This window comes from Pempheris klunzingeri, chromosome 23 (genome assembly GCF_042242105.1).
Source record: "Pempheris klunzingeri isolate RE-2024b chromosome 23, fPemKlu1.hap1, whole genome shotgun sequence".
NCBI classification, from domain to species: domain Eukaryota; kingdom Metazoa; phylum Chordata; class Actinopteri; order Acropomatiformes; family Pempheridae; genus Pempheris; species Pempheris klunzingeri.
In genome coordinates, this window is record NC_092034.1 from 15186059 (window position 1) to 15203113 (window position 17055).

Here is a 17055-nt window from a genome sequence, read left to right on the forward strand (position 1 = left end):
GTGGATGATCCAGATGAAGGCCTTCACGTACCTTGGAAGCAGGTTAAGTTGTGCCAGAAATCCCAACTTCTCACTATAAAACTCATGAAACACATGTAAACAATCATCAAATCATCATTTTTTCATCAATTTTTCTTCAAAAACAACTAACTAGAAATCAGAAGCCACTGAATCGCTGCAAATAAGAATGGTCTTGGAGAGAGAACATGCAATACTGTCTGTCCTCTGTGGAATACTTTTTTCTCACAACAGATCCTTCTTAATGAACTTTTCCTATGATGGATGTGTGAAAAGGTCATAAAAAGTCTTGCTGTAACCAAATGAACCTATTTTTTTGCACTGCAAAGTAATGTAATTCAAGGTTGACTGCATATAGGTGCCAAGTTGTAATTAATGGGAGTGAATGGACCACTATTGATTTGAATATATATTGTAGCTACCACCATAAGGATCTTATATAATGATGAGAATCCAATAGTTAGTGTTACATGCCAGGCTGAAAAGGGGGGTACAGTGCAGTTGTGTTTGTGTGTGTGTCTTTTCCTCCTGGTTTTCTCTCTCCTCCTCTGCTCTCAGGTGCCATCAACATGATTGGCCTGCACCTGTGTAGTGTGGGTACTTCCAGACTGGCCAATCACTGCCAGGGCTCTTATAAAAGGACTTTGCCTGCAGTGATCGTGTGGTCGACTGGAGCTGCTGGTTGTGTTGTTGAATGCTGCCGTTCAACTGGAGTTGCTTAAAGTTAATTAGGTTGGTGGAATGAGGGTGTGGATAGGTAAGATGGGGTATCCCATACATTTCTGACTCATGTAGGTCATATTGTCTAGAAACATTAGGTTTTAGGGTTGGTGCCACCTCTGTGTTTATATTTGGTTAAGCTTCTCTTTTTGATAAGTCAGGTTTTGTTTAAGTTTGTTTTCAAAACCAGGTTCTCTTCCTCCACACTTGTGAATTTTGTTTGTAGTTGTAGTCAATAAATCGTTGTTTTTGTGCCACACCTACTGACTCCATCTCTTTTGATTGTCATGTTGATGTCTCCTTTCCATCCTTAACCATCTGTAACCGTTCGTATTTAGTATTTGGAAATTACAGCTGGCGGTTGTAATGCACACTGGTGCTGTGATATAAACACAATGGCACTGAATGGCCCTCCATAGACTAATAACTCTTAACTATAACTGTACTCCTAGTGATGCAGGTCATCAGTGTGCAGCACTGAGCAGTTTGATATATGAATGGTGTTTGTGCTGTGCACAGGTGCCAAGTTAATGAAAGTTAATGGACTGCCATGCCTTCTAATGTATTATGAAACTGTTCATGTGATTATAATGAGGCTATGAGCAGTGTGCCGTATTGGGGATTTGCGCTGTATACCAAACTAGAAATACAAGTGATGTAAATGGGATTATAGTAAAAGACACCAGACTCACAAAGAATTACACATAATTTGATATATCAATTGCCTTGTTAGGGCAGCACAGTAGTGTGGTTGTTAGCACTGAAGGTTCTAGGTTTGAATCCAGGTCTTTCTGTGTGGAGTTTGCATGTTCTCCCCGTACTTGTGTGGTTTCTCTCCGGGAGACATGCAGGTTAACTGACTCTAAATTGTGCGGTGTGAATGGTTGTCTGTCTGTGTGTGTTGGCCCTGTAGTCCAGACCAGACCAGGGTGCTCCCCGCCTCTCACCCAAAGTCAGCTGGCATTGGTTCCAACCCCTCACGACCCAGACGGATGTATACTAATGTATACTAATAAACTGTATAGACAATTGAATTGTCTTGTTCGCATCAAAACTGCAGGTGCAAATAATTACCATTTCAGGTTTAACTTCTTAAATACGCAGATTTATGCAAATGTAATGCAACAAAAGCTTCTTCGGTTTTTAATTCTGATTCCAGAACAGCTGAAAGTGGCAACACGGTGAGGTCAAAGGGATCAGCCAGTAATAACAGGATGTTTGTGAATCAGAAGGTGTGCTTGTGCCACACAAGAGGTCCTCTGGCCTGCAAGAGGACCATGTGAGTTGTAAACACTTACGATTTAGAGGTTCGTGGCTGAAGGGACTTCCTGCTTTGCTCTGTCATCACACTGACAGTCCAAAGCAGAGCACAAGGCCACTTCCGTCTCGTAGACCTTACAGGAAGCACCACACAAAGTAGGCTGTTTGCAGGAAATGCAGTTATCAACATTAAAATCAATCCCTTGTTTTAATGGCAAATGCAATATATGTATGCTGAGCATGTCTACACGATGAAGTGTAGCAAATACAGTTAAGCCAGAAAGTATTCATACCCCTGGCAAGTTTTGACTTAGTTACTTTTATTCAACCAGCAAGTTTTTTCTTGATTGGAAATGGCACAGGCGTCTCCCAGAAGATTATAAGACGATGTACAAGAGGCATCATTGTGGAAAAAAATATTTCTCAGCTTTTATTTACATTTGAACAAAAAGTGGCATGTCCAAAATGATTCATACCCTTCTCTATAATCAATAGAAAAGCCTTTATTGGCTATTACAGTAATCAAACGCTTCCTATAATTGCTGACCAGCTGCATGTCTCACTGGTATTTTTGCCCATTCATCTTAAGTGATGAGCTCCAACTCTTTCAGGTTGGAGGGTCTCCTTGCCATCACCCTGATCTTTAGCTCCCTCCACAGATTCTCAATTGGATTCAAGTCAGGACTCTGGCTGGACTACTGTCCGCTAACCATTTCTTCACCACTTTTGCTGTGTGTTTTGGGTCGTTGTCGTGCTGAAATGTCCACTGGTGCCCAAGGCCAAGTTTCTCTGCAGACTGCTTGATATTGTTGTTGAGAATCTTGATGTATTGCTCTTTTTTCATGGTGCTGTTTACTGTGATTAGGTTCCCTGGTCCATTGGCTGAAAACACCCCCAAAGCATTAGGTTCCCACCACCATGTTTGACAGTGAGGATGGTGTTCTTAGGGTTGAAGGCTTCTCCTTTTTTACGCCAAATGAAGGACACATCATTGTGGCCAAACAATTCAATTTTTGTTTCATCTGACCTTAAAACAGAAGACCAGAAGTCTTCTTCTTTGTCCAGATGAGCATTTGCAAAGGCCAAGCGGGCTTTTGTGTGCCTTATCTGGAGAAGTGGCGTCCTCCTTGGTCTGCGTCCGTGGAACCCAGCAGTGTGCAGGGTCCGTTGGACTGTCTGCCTTGAGACGTTGCCACCAGCAGAGCCCAGATTCACCAGGATGGCCTTGGTGGTGATCCTGGGATTCTTTTTCACCTTTCTCACTATCCTCCTGGCCAGCACAGGTGTCACTTTTGGCTCCCGACCACGTCCTCTGAGATTTTCCACAGTGCGGAACGTCTTGTATTTTTTAATAATACTTTGCACTGTAGCCACTGGAACTTGAAAACATTTAGATATGGCCTTATAGCCCTTTCCTGACTTGTGAGCAGCCGCAGGTCCTCAGTGAGCTCCTTTGTCTTAGCCATGACTGTCCACAAACCAACTGCAGAGAGCTGCTGTTTTTCACCTATTGAGTTGATTAAAACTGTTCCTGCTGCTGCTGTTCCCAATGAATCAGGGTAATTAGGATGCTTTAGAACAGCTTGGACTATTTGGAATGGTATAGAACTTTGGATTTTCCCATTGACTGTGACAGTTTGCAAAGGGTATGAATAATTTTGGACATGCCACTTTTTGTTCAAATGTGAATAAAAGCTGAGAAATTTTTTTTCCACAATGATGCCTCTTGTACATCGTCTTATTATCTTCTGGGAGACGCCTGTGTCATTTCCAATCAAGTAAAAACTTGCTGGTTGAATAAAAGTAACTAAGTCAAAATTTGCCAGGAGTATGAAGAATTTCGGGCTTAACTGTATAATTCAGACATTAACACCTCGCACCGTGACATGAGAGCTAGAATGCGGATGTAACCTGGAGCATGTAATGCCCTGATGCGCCACTGTGCTGAGGGTGGCGCTACGCACCGACATACAGGTTGGTCCGCCATTAAATCAGAAGAGAAAAGTTTTGAAGCGCTGACTGTCGTGTCAACACTGACGGACAGCTCTTCCTGTTCCTTAGTCGGAACTTCTGAAACTTTCTGCTGTGATAAAGCCCAGCTCGTCTCCTGCTTCTGACAACACCCTAAGTATGGATACTATAACGCAAAGGCCTGTGGGACTTCTCAGCACTTCCTGCTTGTGGTGGCCGCTGCACTTAATGGCTAAAAATACATAAAAACACAAACTGGACCGCTGGACGTAAGTGAGAACCTTGATTTGGAGTTGCAATTGTATTTTCTAACAAGCTTCGGACAGTTCAGTTTCACTTTCCCCTTAAAGAGCCTCTTGAATTCAGACTGGTGGAATGATATTATGCTCAGACCATGTTTCAGGAAACCACATCACATGAACAGAGAAATCCACAAATCTCACAGTTGAAACACTTAAACAAACGAGGAGGTTTGGGTTTGATATCGACAGGAATGAAAGACACTTTCTGCACAGCTTTCCTTGAATCCTCTCCTGTCAGCCCGCTTGTTGGTCAAGCTTTTTGACATTTCACAGGGCCTTCAGAAAGCAACACGCACAGGAAAGGGAGTAATGCAATAAAGTGCTCATCTGTACTGTGTTTTAAAGCTTTAGGGGAACAAAATCTGATCCAGTCAAAACACCTGCTTGAGGCTTCATGGAGCCTCGAAACAACCCGTTCAGCTCCCAGTGCAGTGTCCCACACGGGACCATGCAAAGTTCGGATCAGTCACAAAAAGGGAACTTCACCAACCCTGTGTGGACAGCCTTATTTGACTATGATGCTTCCTGTAAAGATGAGCTCACCTTGCGTAAAGGTGACCTGGTGGAAGTCCTGTCTCAAAACTCAGGAGACAAGGGCTGGTGGGCCGGTAAGGTCAACAACAAGGTGGGCATCTTCCCATCCAACTATGTTTCCTTCGAGCCAAATAAAGAGTCTTGGAACCCTCTGAGCGGTGCCATGGTGGACAGCTTCCTACCCGAGGTGGTGGATTTCAGGGAGCTGAGCCTGGAGGAGGTCATTGGGGTCGGGGCCTTTGGAAAGGTCTACCGCGGAACATGGAGAGGCTCGCTGGTGGCCGTGAAGGCCGCCCGACAAGACCCGGACGAGGACATCAGCGTGACGGCTCAGAACGTCACTCAGGAGGCGCGTTTGTTCGCTATGCTCACTCACCCCAACATCATTGCCCTGAAGGGCGTCTGCTTGCAGGAACCCAACCTGTGCCTCATCATGGAGTACGCCTCAGGTGGGCCGCTGAGCCGTGCGTTGGCCGTGCATCGCATCCCGCCACACGTCCTGGTCAACTGGGCCGTGCAGATAGCCAGAGGGATGTTGTACCTGCACAGCGAGGCCATCGTTCCTGTTATCCACCGGGATCTCAAGTCCAACAACAGTAAGTCCTTCAAGCCTGCAGTGCAAGTCATTGATCAGTGAAACCTCAGCCAGTGTAATCGGGAATCCACAAAGGAAGCTGTAAATCTAACACATCCATTATCGATATTGTTAGTTATAGCTGTGTTGACAAGCTCACATCATACTAATGTCAGCCTGGCATGTTTTTACCCATCTGTCATTTTTAATCTTGAAAGGTAGCAAATTCACAGCAGTGGGCTGGTTTTAATTTGCACTTTACAATTCAAAGTGATGAGTGGCACACTGAATGAACGAGACCAAATAAGAGGATAACAGAAATATGATTTTAGATTAAAGTGGCCTAGTTCACCCCCAAAAAGTCATTCATAATGAACAGTAAGCTCAGTCTTGCAAGAAAAGTGAAAAATCAGTCATTGTATTGAAGTTTAAAACCTTGCTAAGCGTCACCCTCCTTTCTTCTCTCCCTGCCTTCCTGTCCTCCCTCCTCCAGTCCTCCTGGCTCAGCCCATAGAGAACGAATGTATGGAGGGCCTGACGCTCAAGATCACCAACTTCAGCCTGATGAGGGAGTGGCACAAGACCACCAAGATGACAATGGTTGGCAGCAGGGCCTGGATGGCCCCCGAGGTCATCAAGTCCTCCACCTTCTCCAAGAGCAGCGACGTCTGGAGGTGAGCGCTTGTGTGTGTTTGTGTGTGTGGAGATCTAGAAGTTTCCTGAAGCTTTTCTGGCAGTGATATAAATAGAACAAAAAACTTTTGACATCTTGACTCTTTTTTTTTTTTTTTAATTTAACGACGTGTCAAATACAGTGAATATGGACTTAGGGCATATACACTGCTCTAAAATAAAGGGAACACTAAAGTAACACATCCTAGATCTCAATGAATGAAATATTCCAGTTGAAAATCTTTATTCATTACATAGTGGAATGCGTTGAGAAGAAAACATAAAAATGATCACTGTAAATCAAAATTATCCCATGGAGGTCTGGATTTGGAATCATACTCAAAATAAAAGTGGAAAATCACATTACAGGCTGATCCAACTTCAGGGGAAATTCCTCAAGTCAAAATGAGGCTCAGTAGTGTGTGTGGCCTCCACGTGCCTGTATGGACTCCCTACAATGCCTGGGCTGCTCCTGATGAGACAGTCTGGGGTGCAACGTGGCGTTGGTGGATGGAACGAGACATGATGTCCCAGATGTGTTCGATTGGATTCAGGTCTGGGGAACGGGCAGGCCAGTCCATAGCATCAATGCCTTTATCATGCAGGAACTACTGACACACTTCAGCCACATGAGGCCGCACATTGTCATGCATCAGAAGGAACCCAGGGCCCACTGCACCAGCATATGGTCTCACAATGGGTCTGAGGATCTCATCCCAGTATCTAATGGCAGTCAGGGTACCTCTGGCTAGCACATGGAGGGCTGTGCGGCCCTCCAAAGAAATGCCTCCCCATTACTGACCCACCGCCAAACCGGTCATGCTGGAGGATGTTGCAGGCAGCAGAACGTTCTCCACGGCGTCTCCAGACTCTGTCACATGCTCAGTGTGAACCTGCTCTCATCCGTGAAGAGAACAGGGCGTCAATGGCGAATCTGCCAATCTTGGTGTTCTCTGGCAAATGCCAATCGCCCTGGCGGTGTTGGACTGTAAGCACAAGCCCCACTTGTGGACGTCGGGCCCTCATCCCACCCTCATGGAGTCTGTTTCTGACAGACTGAGCAGAAACATGCACATTTGTGGCCTGCTGGAGGTCATTTTGCAGGGCTCTGGCAGTGCTCCTCCTGTTCCTCCTTGCACAAAGGAGGAGGTAGCAGTCCTGCTGCTGGGTTGATGCCCTCCTACGGCCCCCCTCCACATCTCCTGGTGTACTGGCCTGTCTCCTGGTATCTCCTCCATGCTCTGGACACTGTGCTGAGAGACACAGCAAACCTTCTTGCCACAGCTCGCATTGATGTGCCATCCTGGATGAGCTGCACTACCTGAGCAACTTCTGTGGGTTGTAGACACCACCTCATGCTACCTCTAGGGCTGAGAGCACTGACAAAATGCAAAAGTGACTAAAACATCAGCCAGAAAGGATGAGAACAGAGAAACGGTCTGTGGTCACCACCTGCACAACCACTCTATAGGGTTGTCTTGCTAATTGCCTCTCATTTCCACCTGTTGTCTGTTCCATTTGCACAACAGCAGGTGACATTGAATCAGTGTTGCTTCCTAACTGGACAGGTTGATTTCACAGAAGTGGGATTGACTTGGAGTTACATTGTGTTGTTGAGGTGTTCCCTTTATTTTTTTGAGCAGTGTATTTTCACACTTTGATATATGCTGAACAAAAATAGAAACACTTTTGTTTTTGCTCCCATTTTTCATGAGCTGAACTCAAAGATCTAAAACATTTTCTATATACGAAAAAAAACCCATTTCACTCAAATATTGTTCACAAATCTGTCTAAATCTGTGTTAGTGAGCTTCTCCTTTGCCGATATAATCCATCCCACCTCCCAGGTGTGGCATATCAAGGTGCTGATTATACAGCATGATTACTGCACAGATTGGCTACAATAAAAGGCCACTCTGAGATGTGCAGTTTTGCTTTATTGGGGGGGTCAGAAAACCAGTCAGTATCTGGTGTAGCCACCATTTGCCTCACGCAGTGCAACACATCTCCTTCGCATAGAGTTGATGAGGTTGTTGATTGTGGCCTGTGGAATGTTGGTCCACTCCTCTTCAATGGCTGTGCCAAGTTGCTGAATATTGGAATATAATGAAACTTGTTCCTGGATATGTCCAGTGTGTAGTTTTGGTCAGAGTGTGCAGCCTCTCGCCTTGTTTCCCCCTCCAGCTATGGTGTTCTGCTGTGGGAGCTGCTAACAGGAGAGGCACCCTACAAAGGGATTGATGGACTCGCCGTCGCCTACGGAGTCGCTGTCAACAAGCTCACCCTGCCCATCCCTTCCACGTGCCCCGACCTCTTCGCTCAGCTCATGGCAGGTGGGACACATGTTCGTAGGCGTGGAGATGTAATCAAATGCGTTCACAGCACTGTTCAGCAGGCAGAGAGTCTCAGCTCAGTGGTGTGAGAGCGCTCCTGCGTGAGATCAAATCGGCGTCCCCGGCACGCTCTCTTTCCATTTCCCCAAAGCTGGTTTGAAATTGAGAAAAACAAATTCCTGTATGTTGTTAATAGCGCGGCCGTGGAGAGGAAGTGTTTTGTGCTGGAGCCGCCTTGTGCAATATGTTTGTACCCATTTCTGTTCTTCCTTTGCTCGGTTTCACGTTAAGAAGAAGCGTCACCTGGGGGCTTTCTAACGTGCTGCCAGCCTGTAATCTGCTTCACTCCCGACATCCAGCAGCCAAAAAGTAGATGTAGACAGATCCCATTCTTTCTGCTTACCCCCTTCTCCTGATGTCAGCTTGTCTTTTACAGTTGGATTGGAAAAAGGGGATCAGAGCACAAAACTACTGATAGCCACCTCAGAGGATTAATTAATTATCGGATTGGTTTTTGATCTGCTTGTAGTGCCCAAAGTGTTGCAGCAAATTATGCAAAACCCCCCACAGCAAGTTAATTAAGCATAACACTTTGAATAAGTGATCATCTTGACTCTAGATTGTGCTCACACAAGTGCCTGAAGTATGTGTAAATAAAAATTAGAGCGATTGCAGGATACTCATTCAGTATGAAGCGTAATGAGTGCAGAAACTTCTCATCTTAGTGACTTTAACTCTCAGAATTGTGATAAATTTCACCTTTTTTCAGTGCAAATCACTGTCTGAGGATTACAGTGAATCAGCGAGAGACTTCCTTCTTTCAGGTCTCTTGATTCAAGAAAGCACTTAAAAGAAGTGAAACTTAGCTGGAAACAAGTGAAATGGTCCGACTCTATTGTCAGATGTTTTTTCACTCATTTTAAAGAAACGACTCTGCACCAAACTAAATATCTGTTTTTCTCTGCTTCGGTCCATTACTTCCTTATTGCTGTGTGTGACAGAGTGCTGGGACCAGGACCCCCACCGCAGACCCAGTTTCAGCTCCATCCTGGACCAGCTGACGGCCCTGGAGCAGCAGGTGAAGGAGGAGATGCCGCAGGACTCCTTCCACTCCCTGCAGGAGGACTGGAAATTGGAGTCATCATTTGAGTCTTCTTTTGATTCATGCACTCATTCACCCATTCATTCTTTCCTCCACTTGTCCTTCATCCTCCATCAGGAGCTGCGATGCCGCGAAGAGGAGCTGAAGCGAGCAGCTCTGGAGCAGAAATGCAAGCTCACGAAGATCAGCATGCCTCAAGGTGTGTGTGCAGTTGCCAACAGCAAGTCTGTCATTAACAGGATTATGTTTGATAGTAGAGAGTGAAGGTTGAGGGATATTCGTAGCAGATCTCCTTTCCTCCTCACCTACTGGATGCGTGTGGTGTAAACGTAAAGGGACCGTACTGTCTATGAACTGTGTTCTCCTCTTTCATGTACTTTTCATACAATGTTTTGTAGATGTTGCTACTTGCCATCCAGTAGTCCCATTTTTCAATGCCCCCTTCTCTCCCTGTCCTCCAAACTCCACATTTTAGCAATAAAATCACTCCATAGATGCATTGTCTTTTTAAAAAAATTTTTTAATTCCTTGTTTTATTTTTCATGCATCACTGATAATTGGCTAATTTGTTTAACACGTGTTGTTTTGTTTGTACAACGGTCAAAAAATTGTGGCTTATAGCCTGAGTCTCAATAGCGGCATCAGGATCAGTGCATCCCTACTCCTGACCCCAATCAGCCCTGTTGAGAAGCTTCTTCCCATCGGTGATGAGTGTTCTGTATAAATCAGTACTGATGTGGATATTCATGAGTAAACATTTCACCACTCTGTGTTCTGATCACTGATAACGGAGCTATTTCTGTGTTGACACACTGATTCAAGTGCAGCAGGCAGTGTTTCACAACCCGGACACTGTTTTTAAGTCTCATTATTGCTGCCTCATGTCCGTCAGTCCAAACAGCGAGCCCCTTCATAGAGATCATCGAGCAGCCGAAGCAGAGGGGGATGAGGTTCAGGTATAAGTGTGAGGGGCGTTCAGCTGGCAGCATCCCCGGAGAGAAGAGCAACGACACCACGAAGACCCACCCAGCCATCAAGGTGAGCCGGATGCAGCTTTCCTCATGATTTTTTTTTTCAGTTTCTTGGCTTGTATTTTATTTTATTTTTTTTACATCAATGTTCCAAAAATTTGCTTTTCATTCCATGCTTGATTCGAGCCTTGCAGCGTTCCTTGTCTTTGTTTTTTTTTTTTGTTTTTTTTTTCGGGGTCGTCATCATGTGGCCAAAGTGTGGAATAAGTAGAGCAGCAAAGATTCTTTTGTTTCCCAGGTTAAGAATGAATCATTACTCAAGTTTACAGAAGATTTTTAAAAATGTCAAAGTGCCAACTCGTGCCAAAGTTTGGGGGCAAAGACAGTAAATGCATCATTTGCCTTCATTAGATACAGCATAACATCACATGAATGTATTGAAAATAGGTTCAAGTGTTAGCAATTAAGACATGCATACAATTTAAAAGAGTTTGATGTTTTGATAGATGGATGCACACTTTATTCTTCCTTTAGGAGAAATTCAGGTATCCAGTAGCTCCCACAGTCAACTGACAAACAATAGAATGTAGAAGTGATAAATAATGACAGACAGACAGCCGGACAGAGGGAGAGCGTGGGTGGGTCATGAGCCACAGCCCTCAGTTGAGGTGTTGTACAGTCAGTGATGGCTGTGGGGACAAAAGGATCCTCTGAACCACTCAGTCCTCATCTGTATTCAGGGACCAGTCCACTTTGTTGTCCTGCTGCACATCTAAGTATTTGTAGGATTGCACCACATCCATGTCCTTTCCTCAAATGTTGACTGGGTGAGGTGGGGGTTTAGATCTACAACAGCCCATGACCGTCTCCTTGGTCTTGGAGGTGTTCAGTAGGAGGCCATTCCTCTCACTCCAGCCCCTAAAGGCTCTGACCAGGACCCTGCTTCCAGCCCTCTGAGGTGCTATTGAAACGGCCTCATTTGATCATTGAGCTATGACATATTGTTCCTGCAGGTGCACAACTACAACGGCCCCCTGCGTGTCCGCATCTCCTTGGTGACGAAGAACGCACCGCACAAGCCCCACCCCCACGAATTAGTAGGGAAAGACTGCAAACATGGCTACTACGAGGCCGACCTGCAGGAGAGGAGAATACACAGGTAGATTTGCATTTACTTGGACATCACACTCTGTATCTCACACACTGTTGAGGAACTCAAAATGGATGAAGGAAACGATGCAAAAACGTGGGTTGATAGATATTCAGCTGAATAATAATCTGCCACGGCACCAAAGCAAGTAATAAAACTGTGCTCTCTAAGTGTTTTTTAGTTAAAAACTCAGAATACTCGTGATGAGAAGAGTCCAAATAACAGACACTAGGTGTGTTTAAAATGTGATCACCAGTGTGCTAAGGCAGTGCTTATTGGCAAAAATGAAATCTTAAGCCTGAGTGCATGGCAGTGCAGTACCTACGCTGTAATCTGGGCTGAAGTGCACCTCCTCATATCGTATAATCAACATCAGCTATTATTAGTTAACTTAGGTTTGAGTTATAGAACTGTGAATTGGGCGTTTGGCCCCAGTTATTACAGCATTCAGCTTCACATAGAAAAGCTGAAACACAGAAGAAGTCATAATGTCAAATACTACTACTATTAATAGTGAACTAGAAAGTACGAGTACAGAAGGCTTCAGTGGTTTCTGTCTTTAGCTTTCAGACTTACACTGCATCTGCTTTCAGTTTCCAGAACCTGGGCATACAGTGTGTGAAGAAGAAGGATGTGAACGAGGCCATCACTTGTAGGCTGCAGACTAATAACAACCCCTTCAGCAGTAAGTGGTCCTCCATAGAGAGGAGTGGACAACACAGAGCACTTTCTGTGTTGGTCACATCTGACATCAGAGTGTCCCTGAACGCCTCACTCAAATGGAAAGGCTGGAGCTTTACTGAACTACTACTGGTATTAAGAGAGAAATGACTTGATCACAGTCTCAGTAACCAGTAACCATATACTTTATACCATGTTTCTACTTTATACCAGAAGTGTAAATGCAGTTAGTGTAAGAACAGGAAGTGTAATGTGTCACTTTCACCCCAGGCTGATATTTAGATACTGAGAGCCTGCATATGACAGGATGCAGAGCTGCTGTGTTGCCTGACTGTGCGCCCCGCCCTTTCCCCGCTGTGTCCTGGCTGCAGTTCCCGAGGCGAAGGTGTGGGAGGAGGAGTTTGACCTGAACTCAGTTCGGCTTTGCTTCCAGGCCTCCATCACTCTGCCTACAGGGGAGCTGTTTCCTCTGGAGCCGGTGGTGTCGCAGCCCATCTACGACAACAGTGAGTGGAGAACACACACACAAGCACATGCAGTGTGTTAGCGTTCAGTGGGTGCAGACCTTTGAATGCTCATATTGATACTTTAGGGTAAAAAGTGCTGATAGTGAATACTGTGCGTTCTTTAATGTCTTTTGAGTATTTCTTACACTCATTTTGCCCAAAAATCAGACGAGTTCAGTGGATCTTTGCTCACTGTAAGCTGATAAACCTACAGTGGATTTTGGGGTTTGTGTGAACTCTATGTAGCCACACAGTTATTCAACATAAAGCTCACAAGTCTCTCAAAAACTCTTTGCATTAACTTCTCTTATCAGTGTGAAGGTATAAATGAGAAGTGGTCTCAGTAGTGATGATGCTTCTCTTTACTCTGTCATTCACCCCCCCCCCCGCCCCTCTGAAACTTTACCCTTGTGCTTTAACAAGGGAGTTCTGGGTGGTTGATGCTTGGAGCTCATAGCAGTGTAAAGGTAAGTGTTCTGTTTCTGATTTCTCCTCTTTGATATTGATTTTTGAAAAATAGCAGATCCAACGATTGCAGCAGCTTATAAAACAACCATGATGCTCCTATACAGGCCTCCGGCACTTGGACTAAACTTGATCCGAAAGTCAGTAGAGTGGATGGGGTTCGCACCTATAGGTAAAGATAATACCCTTTAGTGATAATTTAATGCATATTCCAGAACACAATTAATCATTTCCCCTTTCTGGAAATCAGCCTCCAGTCTGAGGCAGGCAGCTATGAATGCACTGTGTCCACCCTGCGCTGGGTTTGTAAAGAAAGAACCAGCGTCAGGTACCAGTTTAGCTCGTGGGAGGAGCCCATGATGAGGCCTGCATGCATCGATTACATGCCAGCAGGACCCCTACTGGACATCACAGTCACAGCTGGGAAGATAGAGGAGCTGCATCTGCCTCACGGGGTCTGTATAGGTGAGTGGGCAGCTGATCACAGAGTGAGATGCAGGCTGGGAGGGCAGGACAGGAGGGGTTTCCCTCATCACTCAGTTTGTGCTCTGCAGATCAAAAGTCCGCCGTATCGGACATGTTCACAGTCCTGCACGTTGATACCTGCGGAGACGTCTTGGAGCTCGCGTCTGAAGTTACGTCGTCCCACGTCAAGTTGCTCCAGCCGACTTTCTCACCGATCGGCGTCATGATTCGGAAGAAGCTGGGGATTCCTTTTTACTATGACGTGTTAATATACAAGACGAAGAAAGAGTTCCTCACGTTGGATGTTTACCTGGTGCCACACAATCCTGCTCTTCAACAGGTTTCCATTTCATTCACAATTGCAAGATGGAACACAAAAAAATGTCTCTCTGTCTTTGATTTTTTTTTTGCGGATCTTTTATCCTGTACTCTTTTTTTTCCCTGCAGGAAGTGGAAACAAAGCAGATGACTTTTGGATCAATAATAATCCCCAAACCAGGCCCAGACAAGTGCCTTCAAATGGGAGATCGTTTCTCACTCACCACAGACAAGGCAGAGGCGAACATTCAGCCCAGAGTATGTTTCAACAGTTCAAACACTCGCTATTAGAACTGTTCTTTTCTTTCATATAAACCCTGTTTCTAATGTTTTCAGACACGAGAGCTCAGGTATGATGGCAGAAATGTCTTTGAGGTGTTCTTCAGAGACGCAGACGGCGACTTCACCATCAGGCTCGAAAGTGAGAAAGACACAATCTGGACCTGTACTATTCATAAAGGTCAGTGGTTTTTCAACAACTTTAAACTCATCGATCTGCAGCCCAATGAACCACCTTTGTCCTGCTTAGCTGAACATGCACATCTGTGTGTTGTGAATCCAGTGGTGGGAAAAAAAAGACACTGACTCGGCACAGTTTCCACTTACTATAGTGTGTTTTATTGCAGGAGACTACCAAAATCAAAGCACCGATCAGACACAAGGTAAAAACACATAACAGGAACAAGTGTCAGATGACTTCATACATGTCAGCTTGCAGTATTCACCGTTCTTCCTGTTTACCCTCCACGGCAGCCTCGGGTGAGCATTTCGTGGATCTCCATCGGACGGCTCTGATAAACAGAGTGAAAGACACGGGACCCGTCCTGGATCGGCTCGTGGATAAGGGGCTGGTCTCAGACGAGAACTACAACGCGACGAGAGCTTTAAAAACCACACAAGACCAGATGAGGGACATCCACAGGTTTGTGACTGCAGCAGGCACAACAGGCAAAGACGTCTTCTACGAAATCCTCAAAAGCACGAAGGCTACGAGGGCTCTTGTTGCCGAGCTCGAGAGAACAAACGTAAAAACAAGAGCTGTAGCTTTGGGCAGCCGGTCGCTGAGATGACAAGAACCAAAGCATGTGTGACATTTAAAGGGAACGTGGGAGAATACAATTAATGTAGTTTTTCTACTCAAGTTTTCATCTGACCTTTGCTATTTCTACTGCTTTTACTTTTTTTTTCATGGGTCGTCTATAAGTGTTGGAGGTGAAGAAGACGATGCTGGACAAAATGTGATCCATTTAATGTTTATATACACTGGTCAGACAGCAAGGAGTCATTCATGTATACCATCATATATATATATATGTATAAAGAGGACTGGTGGGGATCATTTGCATAACCTGATTGCACATCGGACACCTCAGAGCGACTTCATCAGGGAAGCTGAGAGTGTGGAGGCCCTGGGAGGCGAGTGAGGGGAAGTAGATGTGGGGATCCATTTTCCAGGTCTTGACTTCTCACCTGGAAACAAGGGAATGTTTTTTTTCAGGCTAAAATGTTTGTTGCAATACTCATTTCAACCACAAGAGGGCGCATCTATCTCAGGGGAGTTTTAATTTTGCCATGCAGTCTAAACATGGCCCAAAACAAAAAAAATGTTGCACTCTTGTGGCAAATTTAAACATTACATCAACCAACATTTAAAAAATGAAAACTGATTAAAATTATTGGTTTAAAGATTTAAAATGAATTCAGCAGAACGACCTCTAGAATGAAATAAGTGTTTGGTAGTTTGGCATTTGAGTATTTGAGGAGCTTGATTCTCCATTTAGACACTTTTGGTTTCAGAAACATCAGAATATTTCTCTAAGACTGAATAAAATCAAATATTATAAATACTCCTCTCAAACACCTTTTTATCAAGAAAAAGAAATCCATATCTAAAGGGTGTGAGGAGATGAGATTGGTACTAAGAGTACAGTAATATATTTTTTCCTATGTAAAGAAGGTTGAAATCAGTCATATTCAACAAAAATGATTGTGAGGGAAATCTCCGTTTTTATTTACAAATGATATTTGAGTTGTGAATTAGAGGCATTTAAGAATGTGGATGCATGTTCACAAATCACGTTACACATTTAACTGATGGATCACAGGTACAAACCACTTTGTTTGGGCATTTATTCATTGTGCATTCTGTTCTATGAGTTACACAACATGACGCCCCCCCCCATTAAGTAATATGAACTGTACATCAACAACTTCAACAAAATATTAAAAAAAGGTATTATGAATAATAAAATGATGATCAATAAAGTTTGGGATGGTTGTTATTACATTCAAATGTAGTAAATGTTTAATAAGGTATCTGAGCATCAACATTTTGATGTCCCAGGTGGCATTTCATGTACTGTAGTTAAACTGTGGGGATAATTCTTATCACAGGAGGCAAATTCTTTGTATTTGACCGCAAAAGATTTGGCTCATAGGATGTTTTGATAGCTATAAGAAGATCCTTTTATCATCAAGCAGTTCTGTAAAACATTAGAGCCCGTTCTATCCAGTTGTCTTGCTGCATGCTGTTATTGCTGCCAGCATTGTTCCAGATAACATCCTTACAAACCGCTGTGAACATAACACACTTTCCAGGACAATAAAGCCTGATAGAACTTTGACAGTTCATCAGAAACTTTAAACCACCTCTTTTAAAAAAAACAAAAGTATTGTGTGGTATGAAATTCTACACTGGTTGAAGGAGTTTCTAACATTTTTAAGCTGCTTTATTTTAAAGGTGCGATAACCTGCTGTCCTAACCATGTGAAGTTTGACTGCATTAGATCTAGATTTTATTCTCTCCTTTAGCACATAGATTTCTGCAGGCAGATAAAGAGTAAATGTCTGACCCTTCTTATGAGACTGTTTCCTGCTGCTTTACCGTGTGTCACATTTCCACTGACCTGTTCACAGACCTCCACTGAAGGTTTACCAGCCCTGATGAGTTGGATGAACGTCATGATCTCTCCCACATGACTGCCTGCGGTACCACGCTTGGGCCCGATGGCGG

At 44.3% G+C, this 17055-nt stretch overlaps 1 protein-coding gene across 1 annotated transcript; it reads left to right on the plus strand.

Annotated features, from left to right (window-relative positions):
* The first annotated feature begins 4665 nt into the window (after window positions 1–4665).
* On the plus strand, window positions 4666–16296 carry LOC139223275 (uncharacterized). The gene is made up of 16 exons (XM_070855251.1): window positions 4666–5401; window positions 5873–6053; window positions 8236–8384; window positions 9386–9685; window positions 10379–10524; window positions 11471–11616; window positions 12201–12292; window positions 12660–12794; window positions 13218–13261; window positions 13367–13431; window positions 13510–13724; window positions 13814–14064; window positions 14172–14300; window positions 14379–14502; window positions 14669–14704; window positions 14796–16296. Exons 1-16 carry the CDS (start codon window positions 4666–4668, stop codon window positions 15110–15112), a joined length of 3066 nt encoding a protein of 1021 aa, XP_070711352.1. The 3' UTR covers window positions 15113–16296.
* Window positions 16297–17055: the final 759 nt, after the last annotated feature.